This window comes from Crassostrea angulata, chromosome 1 (genome assembly GCF_025612915.1).
Source record: "Crassostrea angulata isolate pt1a10 chromosome 1, ASM2561291v2, whole genome shotgun sequence".
Classification (NCBI taxonomy): domain Eukaryota; kingdom Metazoa; phylum Mollusca; class Bivalvia; order Ostreida; family Ostreidae; genus Magallana; species Magallana angulata.
Window position 1 is genome coordinate 23585780 of NC_069111.1, and position 26187 is coordinate 23611966.

At 34.6% G+C, this 26187-nt stretch overlaps 1 protein-coding gene across 3 annotated transcripts; it reads right to left on the reverse strand.

Moving 5' to 3' along the window:
- Positions 1–915: 915 nt before the first annotated feature.
- Positions 916–25685, reverse strand: LOC128183107 (xanthine dehydrogenase/oxidase-like). 3 transcript variants are annotated; one of them, XM_052851993.1, is made up of 34 exons: positions 25554–25685; positions 23696–23759; positions 21485–21581; positions 21007–21115; positions 20318–20444; positions 19847–19905; positions 19680–19727; positions 19425–19499; positions 18964–19099; positions 18644–18805; positions 18456–18526; positions 16226–16322; positions 13079–13173; positions 12800–12969; positions 12422–12560; positions 12153–12339; positions 11886–12064; positions 11509–11628; positions 11123–11344; positions 10776–10839; positions 10570–10639; positions 7577–7664; positions 7090–7176; positions 6660–6851; positions 6424–6569; positions 5805–5886; positions 5239–5334; positions 4872–5000; positions 4676–4750; positions 4394–4446; positions 4159–4243; positions 3722–3808; positions 3072–3242; positions 916–1346 (listed from the first exon to the last, which is right to left on the reverse strand). In XM_052851993.1, the coding sequence occupies exons 1-34, from the start codon at positions 25593–25595 to the stop codon at positions 1182–1184; spliced, it is 3789 nt and encodes a 1262-aa protein (XP_052707953.1). In that variant the 5' UTR covers positions 25596–25685; the 3' UTR covers positions 916–1181. The 3 variants fall into 3 exon arrangements, with proteins under 3 accessions (XP_052707953.1, XP_052707944.1, XP_052707963.1); XM_052851984.1 differs by having other exon boundaries at positions 12153–12342; XM_052852003.1 differs by lacking the exons at positions 21485–21581; positions 23696–23759 and having other exon boundaries at positions 12153–12342; positions 25554–25658.
- Between the last annotated feature and the right edge of the window lie 502 nt (positions 25686–26187).

The window sequence follows — 26187 nt, forward strand, 5'->3', positions numbered from 1 at the left end:
GAGAGGATCTTTGTATAAAGATACAGGAAAATATTCACATTTTAAACTTTTTTTAAAAAATAATTTAATAGTTTAAAGCTTAAAAATCATATCTAAAAATTCAAGGTAGATCTGAAGACCAACCGCTTTCCATAATGACAATACCGCCACAAATAAGACAACTTCAAAACTCAGGAACCAGAGCAAGCCCAAAGATCCAAACTTAGAAAATCTTTTGTTACTTTCTTTGAAAAAATTACAATATCTCTGATTTTTAAAAATGTCATACACATATAAAAAGATCTGATCCTCAAATTGCCTAGCGTTACAGAACTTTTCTAAAACGTGTGAAGACAGCTTAAGAGCATCGCTTCTATTTTTATAATCAAACCTTTATATTGTCAGAATTTTTTCTTTAAAACGATTTAAGCCATAACAATATTGTCATCTCTAAAAATTGAAAAAAATCATGATTTATGACATACTTGTAATACATTTTTATGAACAAAACTCGTAGTCTCGTCATAAGGAATTTTCGTGTGAAGTTAGAATTTCAAATGTTTCTCCATTAAAAAGATGTGGACCGGACACAAATTTTGCACTTTTCCTGTCAGTGACCTGAACCAAATGACCTTGGGTCAAGGTCATGACACACCCTTAGGTCATATGCAATCTCTGTATGAACTTATAACTTCCAATGTTTATCCATTAAAAGATACTTCTAATGTTTCTACATAAAAAAAAAATGGACCGGACACAAATTTTGCACATTTCCTGCTAGTGACCTTGACCTTGCCAGAATGACCTTGGGTCAAGGTCATGACACACATTTAAGTCATAAGCAATCTTTGTGTAAAGGAGGAACTTCCAATGTTTCTCGGACGGACAGACAAGATGATTCCTATATACTGATTATAATAATTTAAAACATATATGTTTTATAAAATACATTAATTAATTTATTAACAATAGCACAACTCTTTTCAAAATAATATATACGAATATTCAATCATATAGACAGACCCAAGTACATTTCATCATCTGGTGACAAAAAAATATCATTCAGCCATTGTTACACTGTTTTTTTTATCTATGCATGCATTATACTGTATCCATTTCTTAGGCTCGAGAATATCATTGTTGCACTATCTATCTCATTACAGCAGTATCCTATGGAAACATATTAGAACTGTATCTACTGCTCAGATACAGCCAATGGTACAGGCCTGGCGTATTTTGGCTGGAGTGACTGGAGTATCCAGTTGAACGAACGCTGACAACGACCTGTCCTTTCTCGCCGAGAGAATGGCGGCCCGCAGTGCTTTATGGACCGTTGTAGCCAACAGCAAAGGGGGCTCACCGATTCCCTGTAAAGAAAGTAATTTTGTACTTGTCATTCATTTAAACTCTCATATATATATATATATATATATATATATATATATATATATATATATATATATATATATATATATATATAAAAAGTTCAAGTGATCAAAAAGTCAAGATAACATTTATGCAGAAATTAAAAAGAAGAAATGATCCGTGGGAATAAGTTTACTCTCTTTTTCTCTTTTGTTTATGAACTGTAAAGCCCCTCTCACAATTGGCGCACGAGTACTTTACAACACTTTGCCATCGAAATATTTTGGCTTCACACAAGCTATCGCATACGTTGTAAGAGCTCTCGCATTCGTTGCATGCGTTTTCGTGGTCGCATCAAATCTCCTCAAAATAGTGGACATGCACACTATTTAGACGCGACCGAATGCGATCAAAATTATTGCAAAACATCGTACAAACATTAGTACGACCGTTTTACAACGTTTTGTTTTCTCGCAAGAGCGATGCACGATTTTTAAAGATCGTAAGATAAATCGCAGCTGTTTATGCGTGTGTTGTGCGACCATGAGACTGTTGCTCAACGTGACTCGTGTTTTGCCCCCTTTTGAATTCGCCCTAACAATGTTGTGGTAAAAGAAAGACTGTGCTTTTACCAATATTCGTTGAATGTTGATTTTCCTGGATTTTAAAATAAAACGGGGACGAACAGTTCCTTTATACAGTATACAATGTATATCTGTTTCAGGCCATAATTGATCTTGATTTTGGCTGTTGCTTTTGTCATCTTCTTGGGCGGTACCTTCTCTTGCATTTAACTATTTCTACGGACACGGGCGCTATTATTCGGTATATAAACGCCCTCTGGCTCGTGGGAGCATTCGTACAATGAAACGCTTGATTGGATGAGCGCCGCTCGTCCTATCGCATTGGGGCAAGCTCAATTTTACAGTCATCTGGTCTTTCGTGCGATCTTATCGCATTATTTTAATACAACACTCGCTTTCACTGTGCACAGTTGCATATAGACACAAAATATATATCGCAAGATTTAATTCGTTTACATCGCACAATGGTCACTCTATATCGTGCGAGTTTCGTACGAGTACTTTTTCATAAGCGATTATTTTTGCAACAATTTACGAACCATATGTTTCTAATTTTTTCGGTCGCACAAATATTTTGTCGCATCTGCTCGTGCGTCAATTGCGAAAGGGGCTTTACGTGAACACCTTTTGCTGCAAAATCTATCAATAATACATCATATTGTAAAAGAGTGTTAGCGCATCGTGTCTAAGGTTTCCTAAAACGCTTAAAGTATCTCACTCTTCGATGTGGTAGTATTGAGAATTTCTTGAGAGATGTACAATTGAAATCATAAAACATACTTCAAAAACGCAAACAGAGGGCAGTGTTAATCACTCTTAGATACTGCGCATTCGATTTGACTTTTTGCAATTAAAAATGAAATTTGTCATCTTATTTTGATTTCTACATCTGAAACAGGACCTACAGAGTTTGTATCAAACATATGAAGTTCAAAGTTTAAATGCATTCAGGCGTTAAATTAAAATGTATACATTCATGTATTATTTATTTAAAATTTTATATTATTTTCCTAAACTGACATATTACATGTAAATAGGTGCTGATTTAATAAATTTATTATTTCTTATCTAAATTAAAACGTGATGAGAAAGACACCTTGATTTGTAACAAAAATAACTATTAATCCTGTTAAAACTGACAACCTTAGACGAGTAGACGATCGCCTGTTTGTTAGGACTGTCACTGAGCAAAGTCACGTTAAAATCTCGCGGTAAATTTCCAACGTCTGGAACTCTGTAGCGGGAGGGATTTTTACTTTCAACTTCTCCTCTGTCATTCAACGTCCACTCTTCAACAGCCATCATTCCATAACCCTTCAACACAGAATAGCACACACTAATTAATGTAAAAAATCAGTCCAATCCCAACCCTTACGACGTCAGGGGTTCAGAGTACCACGGTCACGAAATGACAATGGACCCCAGGTGTTTTGACGATGGACCGTAATGTTAATGGTGAAAACTATGGAAATCGAAGTAATGAGATTTGCAAAACATGAAAAAATAGAATATAAACGCGTTCGAAATTGAAACAAGGTACACATGTAAAGAATACAGGAATTCTTTATATCTGTATCAGGAGCAACTGTATTTATACAATAACATACAATTAAAATCATCGATTGCTCTTTCAACCGAAAAATATGTATAGTGCATATATAATCAAAATTTAATTATTCTATTCTGGATTTTTCCGGAACTACGAAGTTTATACTATAAAATTGTAGAAATTGAGAAATCATTATTCAATGATATTTAATGAAATAGATGCATGAATAACTATTTGGGACGACCTGCATGAATGCGCCTTCAATTTGTCCAACATCTATACCCGGATTTAGACTTCTTCCAACATCCATCACTATGTCAGTGCTTAAAACCTAAAACATATAATCGTATGTCAAAAACCTTACAATGGAATCCATACTCAAGGACAGGGGTCAAGTACATCGTGTTATAGTTGATGTAAGTAAAATCTCGGAGTAACTTCTTTATGTGAACTTGCTATTTATTTACTGTGTTTCTGTTTTTATCAAAGAGCATTAAGCAACCTAGTGGGCTAGTGCGAAGACCATTGCTACATGCTCGTCATAACTATGACATATTGACCCCTAAAAAGCTCACACAGAAACGGAGGTGTTTGTTTTCAGTAGGAAAACAATTTGCTAAATTTTATATTTTATATAAACTAATGAGAACAGTGTGCATGTATGTTAAGTGCTTGGTTCACCTTGTGTTCGCCAGTCAGACAGTCTATTTCTACAGTTGAACAGCCCACGCCGTATGTGTAATAGTACACACCACCATCTCCAGGTCTTAAGAACAAAAAAATCTGGTTCACATCGAGAAATGGTTTGGGAAATGACAAAATTATAAATAAGTTGAATGTACAATGTAAACTTGATTCTTAAATGAAAATGTATTCTATTTCAATAATTTATTTTCTCGTCCTTCTAAAATATCACCTTCCTTGAGCCATCACAGACAAACTTATCCTATTGAGGTAGGCGTCTATTATCTGAAATAGAAATAAACCCAATTTTTTCAGGAAATTGATCATTGGTTTTTCCCTTTCGTAATGTTCTATTTTTCATGTGATTTGTTGAAACTAGTACATTAATATTCAGTTATGGGCCCCGTGTTTGTTCCACACAATGAACGCCAAGTCGAAGAACCTTTACATGTATGTTGCATTATTTGCTCAGGAAGATTATGAAATACTGCAGTACCTGAAAATTTCAACTTACTAATTCTTCCCAGGATGCATTAGGCTTTTTTTCTTTAAATGGCTGAAGTCTATTTGTTATCTCACTGCATGCATTCTATAACAAAATATTTTTGTCAATTCCATTTAAAATAGTATAAAATGATCTGGGTCCGTGCCTGTCATGAACTATTGTTATGAGTGGTTATACATTAATTCTTATAAGGATGGTATCTTACCAGTACTGCTGCTCCAACCAAGTCTGTTGTACAGCTTCCAACTGTGGCAGTAGCGTTTGCCACTGTGTTAGTAGAATTTTCAGCTATATGTATTTTACTTAACGGTACACTGAGGGCTCTAGAAGCAATCTGAAAAAAAAAACCAACAAAATTTATATATTTACAATTCTATTGATTTCTTGAAAACATTCACATGGCTACGAGCTTTGATATCAAATTTATATATAGTTTTACAATTCTTTAAATCAAGTTATTGATTCCTTGAACGCATTCGCATGGCTACGAGCTTTGCCATCATTTATATATTTGCTTTAAATCACGTTACTGATCGTAACCTACTATACTTCAGACCTACACTGTAACTAACCTGCTGGATCTTCATATTTAATCCTTGTCCTATTTCACATCCTCCATGAGAAAGGCTGACTGAGCCATCCAAGTACACATGTACCAAAGCGGTGCTCTGTAAACAACAATGATGATTAAAATATGTGGCCAATCGTTACACCGTGATCTCGAATGATCCTCATTCTTCATGTACATTATAAACCAAATATACAGATGCATTTAGCAAACACAAATTAAAAAAGACAAACGATGAGAGTTGAGCATCAAAACTTGAAAAAATACATATTTTCCATGAAAAAAGTACATTTTTATACTTCCCTTAAAAGCATAGTTATAATTTTCCTGCACTTTTTGCATAAAGATAACAACGCACTAAGATACAGTCCCATTAGGACGTTTGATGAAAACGACTGTGACAGACTTCTCAATAAATGATCAACAAAAAGTAAGAATATTGTCCTTTCCGATATATTTCATTTTATCAAATATACCACATGACTATTCCGACAATATATTAAAGTAATAATTTCACTTTTAATGAATTTTAAGTTTGGTCATCATAAGAGGCAATGAATTAATGTTCACCTGGTTCAGCAATGATACAGGATATCCCATTTGAAACCGGATGGCCATCATGGCTATACCTCTCTTTTTGTAGGAATGTTTTCTGTGAAATACAGTTATAAGATTGTAAATTGCACTATCATACCGAATATATAAACTATAAAATGCTTTCTTAAGTGATTCATACGGAATATGAAGGTGGCGACATTGCAGAGAAAATACATAACCCGCGTTAGCGGGTTATGTGGATTTATTTCTGCAATGATTGCTACCTTCATTACCCACATGAATCATCAAAGAAAGCATTTCATTATCTTTCTTTCAACTAATTAATAAATTGATTATAAAAAGTAAGTAAAATTCACTAAATTACTGTTAATTTACGACAGTACGTTAGCGAAAAAAAGTAGCAAAATCGCCTCCTGAAACACATGATGACCTGTCTAACATCTTTTCGTGCAGTCGATTTTTCTAAGGTTGCTGTATAGATTTCGACCAATCGATAAAAGGGGCGTGTAGATATCAGTCTGGCTGTTTCTATAGAGCTATGAATTAACTATAAGTTTTCCTAAGAAATAGAGGGAATCATACTCAGTAGATGTAAATATAACTTGATAAACCCGCTAATATATTAACTTACTCATTAAATGCAATTACGTCTGCTTCCTTTTGTAAGTAGTTAGCTTGTCTCTGACATTGGTTCCAAGCCTCCACTATTGTTTCATCTTGGAGTGGAAGTTTGGTAAAAGGAACAAAACCACTTTTGGCGAAATTAATCTCCTGAATCTAAAAAATTATCGGTTGATATTTTCTCACTTCTACAAAATTTCAGTATAATCTTAAACGAAATGCTAGTATCTGAATTCAAACTTTTACCTGTTTAGACCCAATTTTCAGGACATGCGCAACATGGTCTATGATAGTTTCCATGGCTACATATGCTTGCGGAATCCCAAATCCGCGGAAAGACGTATTAGAAACTGTATTTGTTTTACATAGGCGCCCCTCAATCTTAACGTTAGGTATGGCATAGCAACCCTCTATAAAGTTTAAGGTACAATCGAGTACCTGAAGTGCAAAAAGAGTTTTTTTTCCAATCAACAATCAAATTCAGTTAAACACTATCATGAAAACAAATTTATCTTCTTTTAAGACATTTACACGTTCTTGTACTTTTTTCTAAAAATCATCGAGCATATAAGGAGTTTTTGATAAATTAATTCAAGTCGTAGATATAATGTAGACGTGAAAAAAAGTTTTTAACTATATGACATCATAGTAGACTGTACTTAATTTGTTTACAAACCTCAAGAGAAACATCACGCGAACATCCAGCATTCGAATACACTTTTACTTCAAGGGCCTGTAGGACGCCATCTTTACTAAATCCAATCTAATTAAACAATATTTATAGTGTAAAATGTTTCACAAAAAAATTATTACATAACACTAATTAAATGATATCCAAAGATTTATTCTTGTCACTGAAACATGCAATCTGCCACAATTTAGCCCTAGCTAACTACTTAATTCTAAAACATCCGTTTTGTTTTTTATCAAAACTTAAATTCTACAATACATATAGTACCTTCATTAAAACATAAACAAACTGGGTACATACTTTTCATTGAAACAAGATCAACAAGGTACAAACAATCTGTATATTAAAACATAGGACAAACATAATACACAATTTGTCTTTAAATATATGGCTCAAAAAGACAACAAGATATCTAATACACATTTTTTATTGAGCCATTTACATTGTAAAGCAACAATATAGTAATACGTACTTTGTATTGGAACTGATAGGGATGGCGTTTTCCAGTTATGGCCATGTCTTGTTCTCGGGTCAGTATACCGCGCACAGGACGCCCAGTTCTGAATATTGAAACAAAGAATTGTAGTCTCTGTTTTACATAACTAGTTACCACTTATAACAATTAACAAATACTAGTATATTCTTGTAAAATATTAAACAATCTGGTCTTTAAAAAAGTCGGTTAAATCAATTTAAAAGAAAAAGACTATAATGGCAGAAGGAATAAACATCTAGTTAATTCATATACATCATATCACACACGCGTCAGTGGGTATTTTTTCTGCAGTGTGATGTACCTTCACACGTGCATGAACCATAACATGTTTTTAGAAATGAATTTAATAAATTTTCTTTCGATGGATGTAGCGCATTGATGAACACGTTTTTATGTTAATTTTTCATTAGATGCGTTGATCAAAAAAAAATTATTAAATTCATTTCTCATCATTTAATTTTCAAATATTAAAACGTGAATTGTCATTCATCAAATATGTAGATAATGTAACTGAAGTGGCGCGTATGAATACACAACAATTACAGCAACAATATTCAAAATGAATGCGCCTACAGCTGATGTAGAGCTACTGAGCTGAATTTACAATGTAATGGATTTAACACGTTTAGAAAGTTGAAATCTGAAGCTGCTGAATTGAAAACGAAAGGGAAATACACGCGATGTCTTGTTGATATTATTGTCATTTTGTAAATTTTTAATCTACTGATTGAGTGTTAATACAAAAATTACAACATAACAATGTAGATTATGTATCTACACCCACCCGTTAAAAGTGATTTTCAAGTGTTGGATACTGGAATATATGCAACTGGGCATAACCATGATGGAGATGGAGAATAGTATGTATGTGCGACTTTTTGCATTTGAACAGCAATGTTACCGTAAAAGTGAATAAAAGTGTATAGGTTTACATGTATATGTTCATTAGAATTTTTCCCGGAACAGCCAGCCCTACCAAAAATGTGGATCGTCGCCCCAAACAGACGAAATTATAAATTAATTGAAATTTATGAAGTTACTTTAATCAATTTTTATATTATTTATTTTTTAAGGTTAAACTTTCAATTTTTTTTATCCATAAAGTTGTATTTGTTTGCTTACAATTACAACTTAACTATACAATCTATTGAGAGTGTTTGTATTTTTGAAATTCCCATTCTAAAAATAGTGTTCAATCTTTAGGCCCATGGGGCCACATCGCTTACCTGACCAATAATACTAGTAGCCTTGAAGGGGAAGAAAAGTCAAATATAAGTTTTATCTATACCAATAAAGCGGTTTAAATTATCGCGTGTGGTAATGCTGTATTGAAAATAAACGATATAATAAAGCTTTACTGGACTTTTAAAGATCGAGAAATCGTATTTACTGGAGGCTGATCTGATGTAGAACTCTTTTGTATTAAAAACCAAAAAACTTAATCACTTTGACGTCACACCATCAAATTAGCATCACAGTATGTATCAAAATCAAAATATCTTGACAACTAAGTACATTAGATCTTGCTAAAAAATTAAAAAAACCCTGCCAATTTTTATCCACATATTTTTATGGTAAATATCAAGCCCCTTTTTGTTGTAACTTTAAAAGTTTTTGCTTTATTCCTATGTACCCCCCCCCCCCACACACACACACACACACATACTTTGTGACCCCACTTTTCTCTAGGGAATCATGGTTTGATAAATCTTTAATCTGCACCACCCTACTTTCGGAAAAATTACTGGTTTTTGTACTGAAAACATTTACATAATATTTTTGATGATTTTCTCTATATATTCATCCCCTATTGTGGCCCCGCCCTTCCCTCGGATACTATGATTTAAACAAAGTTAAATCTACTCTACTTGAGGAAGCCTCCACACAAGTTTAAGCTTTTCTGGCCTGATAGTTTTTAAAAAGAAGATTTTTAAAGATTTTCTCTATACATTTCTATGTAAAAATTCATTAAGCCCCCCCCCCCCCATTGTGGCCCAATCCTAACCCTGGGGACCATGATTTGAACAAACTTAAATATACACGGTCTGAGGATGCTTCCACACAGATTTGAGCTTTCCTGGCCTAATAGTTTTTCAGAGAAGACTTTAAAAATGTTCTCTATATATTCCCATGTAAAGCTTGACCCCCCCCCCCCCATTGTGGCCCCACCCTTCCGTCGGGACCATGATTTGAACAAATTTGAATCTACATTGTCTGAGGATGCTTCACACTAGTTTAAGCTTTTCTGGTCTGATAGCTTTTGAAAGAAAATTTTTAAAAATTTTCTCTATATATTCCCATGTAAAACTTGATTCCCCTATCGTGGCCCCACCCTACCGTCGGGGACCATGATTTGAACAAACTTGAATCTACACTACCTGAGGATGCCTCCACACAAGATTAAGCTTTTCTGGCAAAATAGTTTTTGAGAAGAAGATTTTGAAAGATTTTCTCTATACGTTCTTATGTAAAAACCTATTCACCCATTGTGGCCCCACCCTACCCCCGGGGGACCATGATTTGAATAAAATTGAATCTACACTACATAAGGATGCTTCCATACAAGTTACAGCTTTTCTGGCTTAATAGTTTTTGAGAATAAGATTTTTGAAAAATACCAACAAATATTCACTGATTTTAAATTATCTCCCCTTTAAAAAGGGCGTGGCCCTTCATTTTAAAAACTAGAATCCGCTTCACCAAGTGATACTTTGTGCCAAGTTTGGTTAAAATCTGCCCAGTGGTTCTGGAGAAGAAGATGAAAGTGTGAAAAGTTTACAACAATGACAACGACGACGGCAGACAACGGACAAATTTTGATTAGAAAAGCTCACTTGAGCTGAAAAACAGATCCATATAAAAAATTAATTTTTGCAATTATCAAAGAAATTTTTTGACCAATCAGAAGCGCTAGTATCTCGTCAAACTAATAAATATTATATGACTGAATAATCGCGTGATGAGTTTACCTTTGGGCAGCCAGTGCCACTGGGACACAGATTTTCACTGGCTGGGATTCCTTGCCTCCAAATGCACCTCCTACAAGAGGGAAATAGTGTGGGTCACTCATTGTATATAACAATGTTTACTTTATTGGTAAAATCTCTTTAGTCCACATAATTATATGTGTACATATAAAATGTGTAAAATTAAATCAACAGAGTACAGAACTTACCTGTTCTCTTGTGACGTACTATGACTCTGTTGAATGGTATCCCAAGACAAGATGCTATGGATTTCTACCCAAAGAAATATACTAACTACATACTTTATTTGTGAAATAATTTCGTCAATGAGTAAAATCACGAGATGGAGTATTGGTAGAATTGTTGACATTATACACATCATATACATGTATAAAAATGTTTTGTTTCGGAGTAAACAAGTGCAATGACATTCAAATAATTATATTATTTCATGAAATCGCATTCATGTATTATGCAAAAAAAGTAAACCTAAGTGTTACAACATTGTTCAATATGTAGCTGTATAACTCAAAAAGTTACTTGTATGGATAAATACCTGGATGAATGTAGGCGCTTGGTGCGTAACGAACATTTCTATCTCATGCTGTTCCCTTTTGGGCACTCCTATGGCGCCATTAGTCTCCAAATAAAGGTGTTCCTGCGCCCCGGTCCCTATTGTACCCTCCACGACTTGATTACTCCTGAGGAAGCCTTCCGTGCCGTCACCTCGCTCTATAACTACAGCTCCCTCTATGAATGACTCCAGCTTAACGGCATCCTTAAATTAGAGAAATACATCAAGTCGCAATTCAATTTGTGAAAAAGTTTTTAGTTCAGAAGGCATTAACATGATAATAGGGTTAAAGCAAAACGCGAGTGGTTTTTTATTTGTAATAATTATAATATTGCTGTAACTGTGTTTCTTCATAAATTAATTGATACCTCTATAGTTAAGACAGGCTGCATTTCTTCGTAATCAATTCTAACTTTCTCTGCAGCGTGCGTAGCTTGTTCCCGGGATTCTGCAACCACAGCACCAATGGGCTGACCCCAATAAACCACCTTGTTCAAAGGGAAATAATCTCAAACTTATGAATCACAGTCAAAGCACAACTCAGTTGTAATACAATTTTTTTTAAAGTTTTTTAGATATACACACGGAACAATGAATTTCTTCACAATCTAAAAGTGTAGACTTAAACATGTAGCTGATATGTCGATCTTAATAAGCTACACACTTGGTCGGTCTATGATTGCTATACGTATACATAATAAAACATAAAATTATATAAAATATTATTATATTTTAAAAATGATACCTCTTTAGAAGCAAATATTTCTTCGTCCGCTGCCATAATTCCCCACATGTTCCTACCATTGAGAGACGTATGGTCTATCCAGTCCACCACCCCCGGGCATGCCTTGACGGCAGACCAGTCCACATGGACAAGCTTTGCCCGCGCCCTTTTCCCCAGAACCAAGCACAGATGCAGTTCATCTACATAGAAATATCCGAATAGACGAAAGGTCGGTGACAGCGGTCAGAGATATTACAAGCTTGTTTCATTAACGATACGAATACTTACTCTGGTACGAAGGCATATCATCTATAAACATGGCCTGTCCCGATACTAAATCTTCGGCAGTTGTCTGGGGTAAAGGTCTCCACACGGGGTCTGTTTTGGGCTGGGAGTCAGGCACCTCATCAAAGATAATATCGGATCGACAGTGTATAGGGAGTTCTGAATGTGGTGATTCTGCCTCTGGTGTTGTCTGCTTTTTAAGAATTTGGGTTTGTTACAATTTATTTACTATAAAAATTCCATTTTTTCACAGTACCATTAGCCAAACTTACTTCATTAACCACAGCTTGGAACTTCTGGAGAACTCCAGCTGAGAGGTTGACTAGGTCGTCCCTAGTTTCAGCTTTCTCCTCTGATAATCGTTTCCGAAGTATTCTATCGAATTTATCCAGAGACAAACTTTGGATTGTTCTTTAGAGAAATAAAATCAAAGTGCACAGTAAATAATTTATCTTTTCTACACCTACCGATAATCATTTGAAAAAATACCCAATATTTCTTAAATTGTGACATTTTCTGTGCGTAACATTACGTATACCCGGTAGTAGCTCTCTTGCAATTCCAAAGTAAAGAACTTAATAGGCTGAAAATGAGCCTCTAAAACAGTATACCGGACAGTAATTTTTAGGATCTCTCAATACTTTTCTCACCTCTCAGTTTCAGGCAAATATGAAAAGACATCAAGTTTGATTATCTTTGGGGATAGCCCTTCCAAATAAGCAATGAAATGTCCCCCAGTATCCAGCACCAGAGCTGTGGTAGTCCCAGCACTTCCAACTGGCCTTTTCCTTGGGGTTTTATAGAAACCAACAAACTTTACCTAGTTAAGTCACAAAGAAAAACCTTACTGCAAAATAATTCTTGATTCAAACCTTGAGTGGCCTGCTTAGAACACTATTTGTTGCTATGTATTGGTCCATGTGAATTACCTTGTTATCGAGTGGAACTTGTATGTTTAGGATTAGCTCTTTTCCAGTTTGTTCATTTGACAAATATTCTTCTACCGTTAAATCACGTCTCTTCCCTAGGAAATGTAAAATCCGTAAGTCTGGGACAAGAAAATTCATGAAACAACTGTACGATAATGAATTGAATTTACTAACGAGTCAATTAAAAAAATTACATGTAATATAAAAAACAGATTTTGAAGTTTATCTTCCAAAGTATCATTTACTGGAATTATTCACAAATAAAGCCGTTTGATGTTACATACATGTATTTTTAAAGACCCGATAAGAGTACACCTCCCGAGGAAAAAGTAAAATAATATTCAATTGTAATCTAGTGTAATTTGTAATAATATTCTAATAAAATTGAAATATTATTTTTACTGTTATACTCTTTAAAAGAATAAGATTTTTGATATTTCACAATAAAACAATTAATAATGATATGATAAAAGTAAACGATTTTTTAGAGTAAAATAATTACAGTCTTTTGAAATTGTAAACGAACTTTTGTTTGCAACGACTTCGTTTCGAGGTACAGAAGATAAACTGGTTCGCGACTACTAATTTTCGCGAACAAATGTATAATTTGTGGAAAATAATACACTAAATTTATATTCTAAAAAGAATGAATCGTGGCGCGAAATATTCTCGACAACGAGGCTCTCGCGAACCTCGCAAAAACATGGTTTTATAGACTTGATGAGGGTATATCGACCTCGGACTTATAGTAAAACAATTATGATGAGTGTATATCAAAAGACTATAACTGTATATTATACATGTACCATTATAGATAATATGATAATATTGTGTTCACCCAAGCGTATGATTGCTGTCACATTGCTTTCACATGATCGTGCTGCGAGTTTTGTTATAAACCTTACTACACTAGATATAGACAATTTATAAACCTTTCTATACTAAAAATAGATTTTCGTGACAAAATACTGGGTTTTTTTCATGTGCGACACTGTGACGTCATACATGTACATATATTTACATTTCACATATATTTTGCATGTAAAGCTACCGCAGCTATAGCACCATAACACAGACAGGGTACTAATAGGTTAAATCACGAGTTTTAATTGTGACGTCACAAACGTTTAACGCTGCTAAATACAACGTCACAAGCGAAAATCAAAGATCACGCTGTTACTGTGGCTCTTCCATTAATTTGAACTTACCCGTAGGATAATACAGTAATTTTGAGGTATATTTCGCATTTGCGTACAAGACAAGAAGGTAAAAAAAATGTAAATATAAGCATTAAATCCTTATTTTTTGAAAGATATAGTCTCATAACTGCAACGGTGTGTGCAAACAAATTTTTATAACGCGCTAACGCGCGTTATTCAATTTGTATGCACACGCCGTTGCAGTTATGAGACTATATCTTTCAAAAAATAAGGATTCAATACTTAAACTAGAGGTACTGTGAGCAAACTCACAATTGATACCCCCCCCCTAAGAAAAAAATCATAACGCGTGTATTTTTGCTATTATAGAAAATATTGGATGGATCTATTTCACTGTCCATTTTCTATAAATAACAACTGCTTTATTTTTGAAAACTGTTAATTTTTAGCTTCTAAAATTTCCATTAATACAAAACATGACACAGACAGAATTTAGCTTTTTTGAAACAATGACCTTGAACTTTCTCAATGGACCTTGGGTCAAGGTCATAACACACCCTTTAATCATAAGCAATCTTTGTGTGAAGTAAGAACTTCCAATGTTTCTCCATAAGAAAGATATGGACCGGACACGAATTTTGCATTTTTTCTGCCAGTGACCTTGACCTTGCCCAAATGACCTTGGGTCAATGTCATGACACACCCTTAGGTCATAAGCAATCTTTGTGTGAAGTAAGAACTTCCAATGTTTCCCCATAAGAAAGATATGGACCGGACACGAATTTTGCACTTTTTCTGCCAGTGACATTGACCTTGCCCAAATGACCTTGGGTCAAGGTCATGACACACCCTTAGGTCATAAGCAATCTTTGTGTGAAGTAAGAACTTCCAATGTTTCCCCATAAGAAAGATATGTACCGGACACGAATTTTGCACTTTTTCTGCCAGTGACCTTGACCTTGCCCGAATGACCTTGGGTCAAGGTCATGACACACCCTTAGGTCATAAGCAATCTTTGTGTGAAGTAAGAACTTCCAATATTTCCCCATAAGAAAGATATGGACCGGACACGATTGCACAGACAGACGGACAGACAGACAGACAGACAGACGGACGGACGGACGGACGGACAAGGTGATTCCTATATACCCCCCCAAACTTTGTTTGCGGGGGGTATAATAACATACACATCCTCATCCAAATACTACTTCATTGTCTTATATTTACATTTTCCAGTGTCTTTGCCTGTGATAACACTACTTTTCGATTTTGTACTATAAAACCCTTAACTTCAAATGAAGCCATATTGAGGCGCCAGCGGGTTTTGCTTATTTAATTGTACGATGGTTTAAAATTACATAAATATAAGTAATTAGGAATCATTCTTTGAATACTAAGAGGTGATAATTTCGGTCGGGGCGTGATCAAATCATAAAGCCCTTCGAGCTTTATTGGATTTGATCACGCCCCGACCGAAATTATCACCTCATAATACTCAAAGAATGATTCCTTATTCCTTAAATATAGTTTTTCAAAAAAAACCCAAAAACCTGTTTTAATCTTGGAAAGTGTTAGTTACAAGTCATATTCATTAAAATATAACAATATTATTATCGCCGTTTGATATCACTCAATATACATTTCAATAGACCTGATGATAATACATTAACCTCGAACTTAGTTTTTAATCAATTCACTCTCGTCATCTATAAAAACTATAAAAACATATTAACCTCATAAAAAGGCTAGCATTTTGATGTATACATGACGTATTATCAGCCTGGTAAAATAAAACCATGTGGACTCTGTAAAAATCATTGGTTTACATGTATAAAGAGTAGGTTGATTAATCTGAATAAACATGACTATTTTATTAAGATTTATCAACATATTCTTTATCGGGTGATTTAATAATGTAAGAAATGATGACGAATATTTCGCCGAGTACACATGTAATGGCTGTATATGTATTTTAGGGCTATTTTACCTGTGTGGTCCATTAGATGCACGGTGGCATTTAAAGCAAAAAGTAGAGGAATCATATCCAGCCCATCCATCCGGCAGGCCAAGTGCCCGCCAATGGTCTACAATCCAAATAAAAAAAGTTCCAAAATAGGAGGTCCATAGGCCATATCGCTTTCCTGAGCAAGAATCTGTACCTAGTAGCTTACGATATAAAAACATAGGTAATCACAAAGCTCACCGAGACGAGGCATCACCTTTTTGAGGCATCACCTTTATGGGGCATCACCTTTATGAGACCACCTTTATCATATGAAAATCATAACTTAAGATCTTGGATATTCATGGATACTGTATTGACACAATATCGTACATGTATATTTACACTCCGAATATTTTTTGCATGTAAAATGTGTGAAAAGATACTGCAGTTATAAGACCGTAACACACACAGGGTACCCAGAGGTTAAAATGACTAGTTTTATTATGACGTCACAAACGTTGAACGCTGTAAAATGCAACGTCACAAGCGAGATTGAAAGTTCAAGCTTGTGTCTGATACAGTGGCTCTTCCATTAATTTGAACTTACGCATAGCATAAATCAGACATTTTGACGTATAAACTACACTTGCAGACAAAGAAAGCAGTTTAAAAATGTAAATATATGCATTAAATCATTATTTTTTAAAAGATATAGTCTCATAACTGCAGCAGTGTGCATACAAATTTTCATTACGCGCTAACGCGCGTTACTCAATTTGTATGCACACATCGCTGCAGTTATGAGACTATGTCTTTCAAAAAAATAATGATTCATTGCTCAAATATAATATGAAACAATTTCATTTGATAAAATGATATATAATACAATATATTTACATTTCCCAGTGTCTTTGCCTGTGATAACACTACGTATCGATTTTGTACTACATGTATAAAACCCATAACTACAAATTGGGGCGCCAGCGGGGTTTTCTTAGTTATATTTAAACAGTTAATCGTACAATGGCTTAAAATTATATAAATATAAGTAATAAGGAATCATTCTTTGAATATTATGAGATGATAATTCCGGTCGGGACGTGATTAAATCTATCATAAAACCCTTCGGGCTTTATTGGATTTGATTACGCCCCGACCGAAATTATCACCTCATAATACTCAAAGAATGATTCCTTATTCCTTATATCATATCATACAATATTGTATCATAATATAAAATACTATCCATAACAATATCATGATACAATATCACATATTATGATCTAATAAAAAATTGATGCAATATCATATCATATCATATAACCTTTTACAATATATTTTATGAAATAATATTGTATTATTTAAAACCATATCATATCATACAATACTATATCATAGGAATCATGTTACATCATTTAACAACAAACACATCTATCAAGCAGGTTTAAGCAAGGTAGCTACCTCTGCGATTCATTTATATTATAGTTAATCACCTATGCAAGTTTGAAATAGTACTATTATCTATAATACATGTGACCTTTACCATTAAACTAAATCTCATCCATCACCCGAAACCTCGAATCGGCATTCAAGCCTGTCAGGTGCATCGGTATCGTAAGACGCATCATCCATACAAGTTTGGTGCAGTTAGGACCTTTAATAACTTAGAAATTGCTATCATAGGGCTCCTGTTTCAAAAACCTTAACCTTCCGCAGCATCTGAAATTCATGGCCCAGATTAAGCATCCAAGTCTTCCAAGTTCATAAGTAGGTCCAGATGCATCATCCATGCAAGTTTGGTGAAAATAGGACAAGTAATAACTTAGATACAGGACCTGCAACAAAAACTTTAACCAGGTCCAGATGCCGACGCCGACGCCGAGGGTATAGCATAAGCACCCCCCCCCCCCCCCCAACTTCATCTCGGTGAGCTGTAAACAATGCAAAACAAAGTTATACAATTTTTCATCAATTACTGCAGAATCATAGTCTCTATTCTATTCAGCAGAGCTTTTCCCCTTCATAGATTTATCTTTATTTAAAATTGAAGCCATCAGAAAAGAGGACTTGGCGTAAACGGACTAAAACTGGATATAAAGTCATCGATGATTGTCCAATAACTTTGGCATAATAAACTAATATTTGCGTCAACACATAAGATTTAATAAGTATTTATCTACTAATAATTATAGTCTCTTGTATGTACATGAAGATGCAAACGCTGAGTATTTATGTTATTCATTATATGGTAATATACACGTGTAAGACTCACCGCTACGTTGCGTAGTTGGTCAGAGGCCAATGATTGGATACAAGCCAGGAATGCCGATACCACTGGTTTGGCTAAGAAGATGAAATATTTTATGGAGTGATTATAACAGTGTATGATTTTTTCATTTTGAAATCTTTTAAACAGAGAAACGAGTTTTATAAATCTCTCACTTGATAATTTGTACAGACCTCCTTCTATTTCCAATTTTCTGATGTGATCTTCCATCTTAGTGAAGGTTACAGCAGCGCCAAACTCCAGCTTTTTGTCATTAACAGATATTGCCTGAAGCTCTTCCACTCGATGACAACTGATAAAGATGATAGGACCTCCATCATAGTTTGTGGTGGCACCTTTTAAAAAACAAAAAAAGTCTCTAATTAGAACTAAAACAAAAAAAAACATGCGGAAAACCAAGTTGGGACAGACATATGGAGAGAGGAAAAGAAGAGAGAGAGAGAGAGAGAGAGAGAGAGAGAGAGAGAGAGAGAAAGAGAGAGAGAGATTTTACCAACTGCCGTAGCTCCCGCAACAAACTGAGCTGTAGGATGTTCCGTCCAAACTGTTCGTAGTTGTTCCAACTTACACGGAACTATCCAAGTCGTACGTCCACAACTTATACTCAGCGTATCTTTCAGATGCCATTTCTATCATAATTTAAAAATGAGATAAATTTTTATACAAACACTTAGAATTATGGCCCCAGGATCATGAAGCAAACTTAGACTTAAATCAAAAATTGTAAATATTCTAGCACTGACAAAATTCAAATGCTATTGAAAGTGTCTTGATATAGAATGTATTATTGCCTATTACAAATTTCCATCGTCATTAAATAATAAACCATTATTTTATGACTAGTTCAAATTTAAACTTAAGTCTGAAATTGTTTCATGCGCCTGAGGCCTGATTTATATAAAATTCAAGGTACTGAAATAAAAAAAAAAAACAATTTCACTTAGGAAAACACACCATTAATTGAGGAGGAAATATAGAGTCCTGAGTTGGGTCTATCGGTCTGGCTTCTGGCTCCGTGTCATTTGTGTCCTGTTTTATAATAACAGAATGTCTATACGGACATTTCTTATAAAACAGTAAAATGAGTTTCATTTCACATTGCTTTTGAAGATATATATATGACAAGTAATTCTTCTTTAAATTAAATACAATTTAAGAATATGTTCACTTGTATATTTGTATTAAATAATCAATTTTAAACGTTCTCACCAGTTTGTTCGATTTGTTCTTGCAGCATTTTGCTCCCATTGGACAACCCTTTATCAAACATAAGGAAACTTCTCATCAAGTGATAGATTTGTCAATTTAACTACTTCTGTTCTATGGATTTTATTAACAATGTCATAAACTTTCATTATGCTGAAGATCCAACTTACTGCAAACGGACTCATCGACTCCAAGATCGGACGATACCCAGTACACCTACAGAGGTTACCTGACAACGGAAATTTGAAAAACTTATTTATATCAGTACTACCTGTATTAATTTGACTTATTGTAACAGGATAATCTAATGTAAACTGTGATGGGCACATGCATTGGTGAATAAACCAAGATTCTCTGCGAGGCCTCATTCGTATAAATTCGTGTAAATGGTGATGTATCTTTACATTGGTCAATGACCTCAGACCAAGCCCATGATACACCTTTGGACCTTTGCAGCTTTTATTAATCATAGATCTCTAGTGTTCAACATTATAGACCCGAAACGAACAGGACAGTTGAACAGAAATACGGACTGATAGACGTATTACATCCCTAATAATAACAAAATCTCGTCGTTTGCAGGTTCATAATACCGGATAGAATGTTAAACGAACAAAGAAAATACAGTTATAACAAAGGACCTTCGATGGCTCTTTCTACATCCGCCTTGGTCGGTGTAGGGTTGTTTCGAAGTAAACAACACAAGGAGACGACCATTCCAGGTGTACAGAACCCGCACTGTATTCCATGCATCTGGACCAAGCTCTTCTTCAAAAAACCAGAAAGAAAACGATATGAATAAGGATAGAATATATCGTATAATTATACCTCAGTATACTAACGCTATCTGATTAGTTCTAGACAACCACGTGTCAGGGCAATAACACTTCATATTTCCCTGTCATTGTCATATTTTTCATCATATCCCACCCCTTAAGAAGCCACCCTAATTTATTTTTATTTCTTGCGTATGAAAAAATACGGAGGATATGCATACGATAGAAAGAAACTGGTAAACATATACTACGTTTTTGCCTTACAAGATTTGACGAACCTGATGTATTCTAAATCATCAACCATCGTTCGGTGTTAAAAAAAACAATTGAATGCATAAACGTTCAGGAGATATAAAGATTTACCCCCCGCCCCCCGCAAGAAAAATCACACTTCCCTCGGGCAATGCCCTCGGAAAATATTATATTTCTTAGATAAATAAAATTTCATGTTTCCTGAACATTCCTGAATAGATGTATACTATCTGTCTTGGAATGATTTGTTATCTCGAACGTTCATTCTTTAATACATCAGGGGAGGTTATTCTGATCTTTACCTGAACCGGATGTAGACCATCACGTGACGTGCCAATTCCCTCCACAGTAGTAACAGCGCATCCATGTACATAGAATAGCGGAGTGATACAGGAATTCACCGTTACGTGTCTGTGGTAAACAACAAAATATAAATGATAATAATTACAAAACCAAACAACCCTTCCAAAATTTCTAAAATAATGAATCAGCAATGTAACACTTACGTGTGTAAATGATTAAAAAAAAACATACATTACCACTTAGATTCTGTTTGTGGTTTTTTTTTTTTGTATATTGATTCACAGATTTTTAAATAACATACAACATTTATAAACAAAATTTCATTCAGAAACGAATATAAATTAAACCACAAGTACAACAAAATATCGACAAAAATGCACCATAATAAAACCATGATGTCACATCTATGAATAACAATATCTTATTACTCCATCTTACGCTTCAAGGAGAAATGACCAAACTATGAGAAATAGTTACCTTATGGTTTGAGACTTGTGGTCAAACTCGGACAATAAGACCGAACAAGCACCGCAATTGCCCTGACCACAGGCATTCTTACTTCCGGTCAGCCTTACTTCAGTAGTTAAGGTAAACAATGCAATAATTATTTTCAAATACAATTACTCAGATTACTGAACATCAAAGGACTTTAAAAATTCAATGATGAATAAATAATTCTTATTTCTAATAAATTATGAGACAACGGTATGGTGTGGTATTGAATAGTAAGTTATCTATTCTAAACTAAATACTGCTATTACCACTTTATAGCATAGCATAGTATACAGTTTACACACAAATATTCATTTGACTACAGATACGAAATGAAGTACTGGGATTGTAAATTAGAACCGATAAGCTGATAAGACTAATAACATGGCCTTTTCCAGTTACATGTATTCTCAGTAGATGCTACACCATTGACAGTATCGTGTACATTCGTCTCGCACTGTGCTGGTCTTTCTTTTAGTTTGATAGTTATCTCGAGTAGTCAAATAAGTTCGTAATTACCCATACTAGTATTTGTAGTCACATTTGAATATTGTTTTAAAAAAATTGGTGCGATCTATTCTTGCAATTAAATAAATTATTACAAAGAGTGGCAAAATGGTTATATAGCTTCTTTACAAGAGTATGGAAACCCGTTGGTGTCACGCAAGAAAAATATTTATCTCGCAACCGCCAAATAGTTACGTGGCGGCTCCCAGACATTTGTATGACGGCCACCACATACATGGAATATCTGGCGGCCGTCAGATAATACTTGGGGAAATGGGTTTAAAGACACCTGTGCTTGCAATCTCTCACCAGAGGGCGTATTACGCTGCGCTACAACACTCTGTTAACGTCTAAATGCCAAGAATCTTGGCAAAACCCATTCTCAATCATGATATTATAAATTATAGTTTAATATGTATTCAGTCTACATTTCGATGTTAAAGCCTCGCGCTAAAATATTGAAATAAAAAGAATGTATTGGTAAATCACGGTAACAAACAAAGAACTATTTCTCGGAGTAATACTCCATTACCAATGATTTCGTGGCACTTCTTTTTAGACGTTAACAGAGGTATAAGTGGAGCGAAGCAGGAACGATAACTCTGGGTAGAGATTGCTGTGCTTGGTGTGACCATTGTTTTAAAGAATTTCTACAATAAGAAACTTGCGCTATTGTTGCCAAGCAAAACGTTTTATGTATTCTAGAAAAGGCTTTGGGAATATTCAGCCCTTGCATCCTTATGATATCGAGTGTAAAAGACCAATCAATACTGAACAAAAGTTATGTCCCTTTACATTAAAGATCTGTTTTCGTTTTGTTTACCCTGCTCCGGAATGGGGCATCCCAAACATAGAAGGAATAAATCAAATTTAAAAGATTCATTACAGGACGCCGGAATGTTGTTTATCCTTTTTGACCTTTCAGTTGACTCTGCAAAGGGAAACATTTTAATCTACTTTTTGAAAAGTGTGAATTGTTCTATATATATCTAGCCAAATGAACAATTTCTAGTATTTTTAAACTCAATGGCAGGGTGGCCTAATTAAAATGGAGGATCTGAACAATATATAGCTATGTTGCGATCAGAAACCCTTGGTTAGCAACAATATACTGCGATGCATCAATCCTATATACTCAAATTAAAAATTTTGCGTACGCATTAGCAGGATCTACATTTTATTTGGCGGCTGTCAGACTGTTATTTGGCGGCCATTAGAAACTCATCTGGTGGCCGCCAGATAAAATCTTTTTATCTTAAACCAGCGGACTTCCGTACGAGTATCACACTCTTATATTGTATCTAATCATGAATTAAAAAATTATTAGAAACACTTTGTAATAGTGTAATTTGGATTTTTTCGGCATTATTTTCCACATTAAATTGCGTTTCTGCCTAGTTAATTTGAACATAGATAATCTTTAAAGTTGAGATGTTCTACCTATTTATGACTTTGGTTGTCATTTAAAGTAACTACTTGTAAGGCATGCTTTATTGCGTCACTAATGCTTTGTTCCATTCATATAACCAGCATTTACTACTATAGTATATAGACGCGGAAAATTTGATAAAGTACATGTATATACATGTATCTAAGAAACATATTCAAATATCAAGCTCATCGCTAGTAATAATAACATTGTTTAACCGTAATTAGGAATTGTATAAATAAATGTTACAGAGAGGATTCATTTTCCTCTTAGATATGATAAAAGAGTCGCCCAAGTCTCTAGTTCTGTGCTGCTGACCTCCACCTGAAAACAGAAAGGTAAATCTGTCACATGAGGCAGAGCTCCCCGGGGACAGGTGAGGGGATACAGGGGGATTTAAATGTAGGGGAGACATATTCAATAATTTTATTTACGCCACCAGTGCATTTATGCGTGACACATCAAGTTGTAAATCTGAAGTTCTATTGACTTTACGGGAAAATGCATATTCGTTATAATTAGATACTTTTCTATCAATATGTAGATCTATGGAAAGTCTGTATTGATGGGATATTCATGTTATGCATGATTGATAGTCGAAGATATCGCGGTGATCGGTGGTATTCAAGTTAAATATTTAATTTAGCGATAATAAGGCATATTTACGAGCTTGTCAGTCATGTATAAGCTATTTCAACAAAGAGTGGTAAAAAGAGCTCCAAATGAGTTATACAAAGCAGTCAAACAGCAAGGTCGTCAAAAATAATACAGGTATTGTCCAAACTTAACATCAAACAAGATAAAAAAATTTCACTTCTTATTGTTTACGTATAAACGGCCTGTGTATGTGAGCAGAGACATAAATAACATGTTATTTATGTCTCTGATGTGAGCGTTAAGTGGGGGGGGGGGGGGGGGTTGGTTGGTTTGGTGGGATAGTGGGATGGTCATAACATTGAAAAAAGATACCGAGGTACATGCTGGTCTGAACAAGTAGGTATGATAATCAATAATGTATTTTTTAAAACGCATTTATACTACATATGTACAAGGGTATGGTATGGGCAGGCATAGATTTCGGCTTGCTTTGCTACAGAGCAGATACATGCATGACGTAACAAAGTATATCGTTAAACCGGATCAGAAGGAATATATACGATAGAACATTCTCCCTTTAAAAGTAACCAGCAAGTGGGGTGGGAGGGCTGTTTTTTTTTTATCGAGTTATATAAATAAAGGTTTATATCTTATTTTTCAAAAAAGTTTCAAACTGACATGTTTAACTAAAGTCAAATAACTGCTGCCACAATGCTGATCGGTTGAGAGTTTGTGAATCTCAATTTATTTTAAGACATTGTAAACAATTTTACTCGCAAGCAAAAATGTTTCGCGAGCCTCGTCGTCGTGAATATCAATTTCTCACCGCAAACCATCCCTTTTCGTATGGTAGTAATAGCAACAATTCGCTTACTAGCAAAAAAAGTACTAGGTTTACAGCGAGTATTTTGACCTTTATTTGTATTTAATGTAGGTACACAAGGTGACAGAAGCTTTAGCATATGGATCAACTTCCTTCATTTTATACAGGCTCGGGCGTATAAAAGCGAATGAAAACTGACCAAATTGGCGTTTCATATTCATATCGAATTTCCCCTATAAATGCATGTAGAATACCCCGAGGGACAGAAAGTCATTTTATATACGTTATGATCAAGTGATGTTAAGAACTTTTCAAAACTATTTTTTTACATGTCTCATGCTTAGGGATTTAAAATGAATAAAACTTTATTCTCCTTGCCACCTAGCGTGTCGGACAAAAACAGCATACACTGTATCGTACATTGGTTCTAAAATGTGCTTACAACACCGAAACGAATCTTGAATGTCAAGTATATTGAAACAGACCGATGCAACAAAAATTGATTTTCACCAACTTGCTCATCCTGAGGAATCATCTCTGACAAAATAATGTCAGAGACCGTGTCATAGACATATTACATCAACTCTTAATTGCATGAAATAGAAACGATCATAATTTTATGGTATTAATTGTCATTCAAGGATATTTTCAATCATCTTAACAAATTTTGTGTCAAGAAGTTCGACTCTATATCTTACCTTTGATCCATTAACAAAGAACACAATACTATTAGCATTCATGTCTCTGTGTAAATGCAGCCAGGAACTAGGTCTAATTGCTAAACGAGTAGTGCAATATAAAGACCATGTCAATGACGTACACAAAGTATGGCGGGCAGTACCGGTGTAAAGAATCAAAGTACTGAGAGTACTGAAATGCGGGGTCTTGAAAGTGTTCACGTTTTCCTCCATTATGTTCCAAAAATTATGAGTTTGAATTAGTTGTTTCAATCTACATGTAGTATGCTAAAGTTCGGCTTTTTGCAATTGCCTGATACTTTGTCATAATTTTGCTAAATCCCGACCGGGACTTTTCTTCATAATTGTAGAAAATTGATACAACGGTATATTATGTAAAATAAGACCCCAAGAAAAATTCTAAAAGAACTACAACTAACCGGGAAAATCAAAACAACTATATTTAGGTATATAATTGAAATCGATATATTTATTTATTTTGTGATCAAAGGGAAAATCTATAAGTCGGACGGTATCTGTTATACAATGTTTATGAAAACTCCGAAAACTATCAAACTGTTGAATTACCGAACAAAGTTAACATTTGTATACCGATAACAAACACAGGCATATGACGTTAGAAATATTTCTTTTT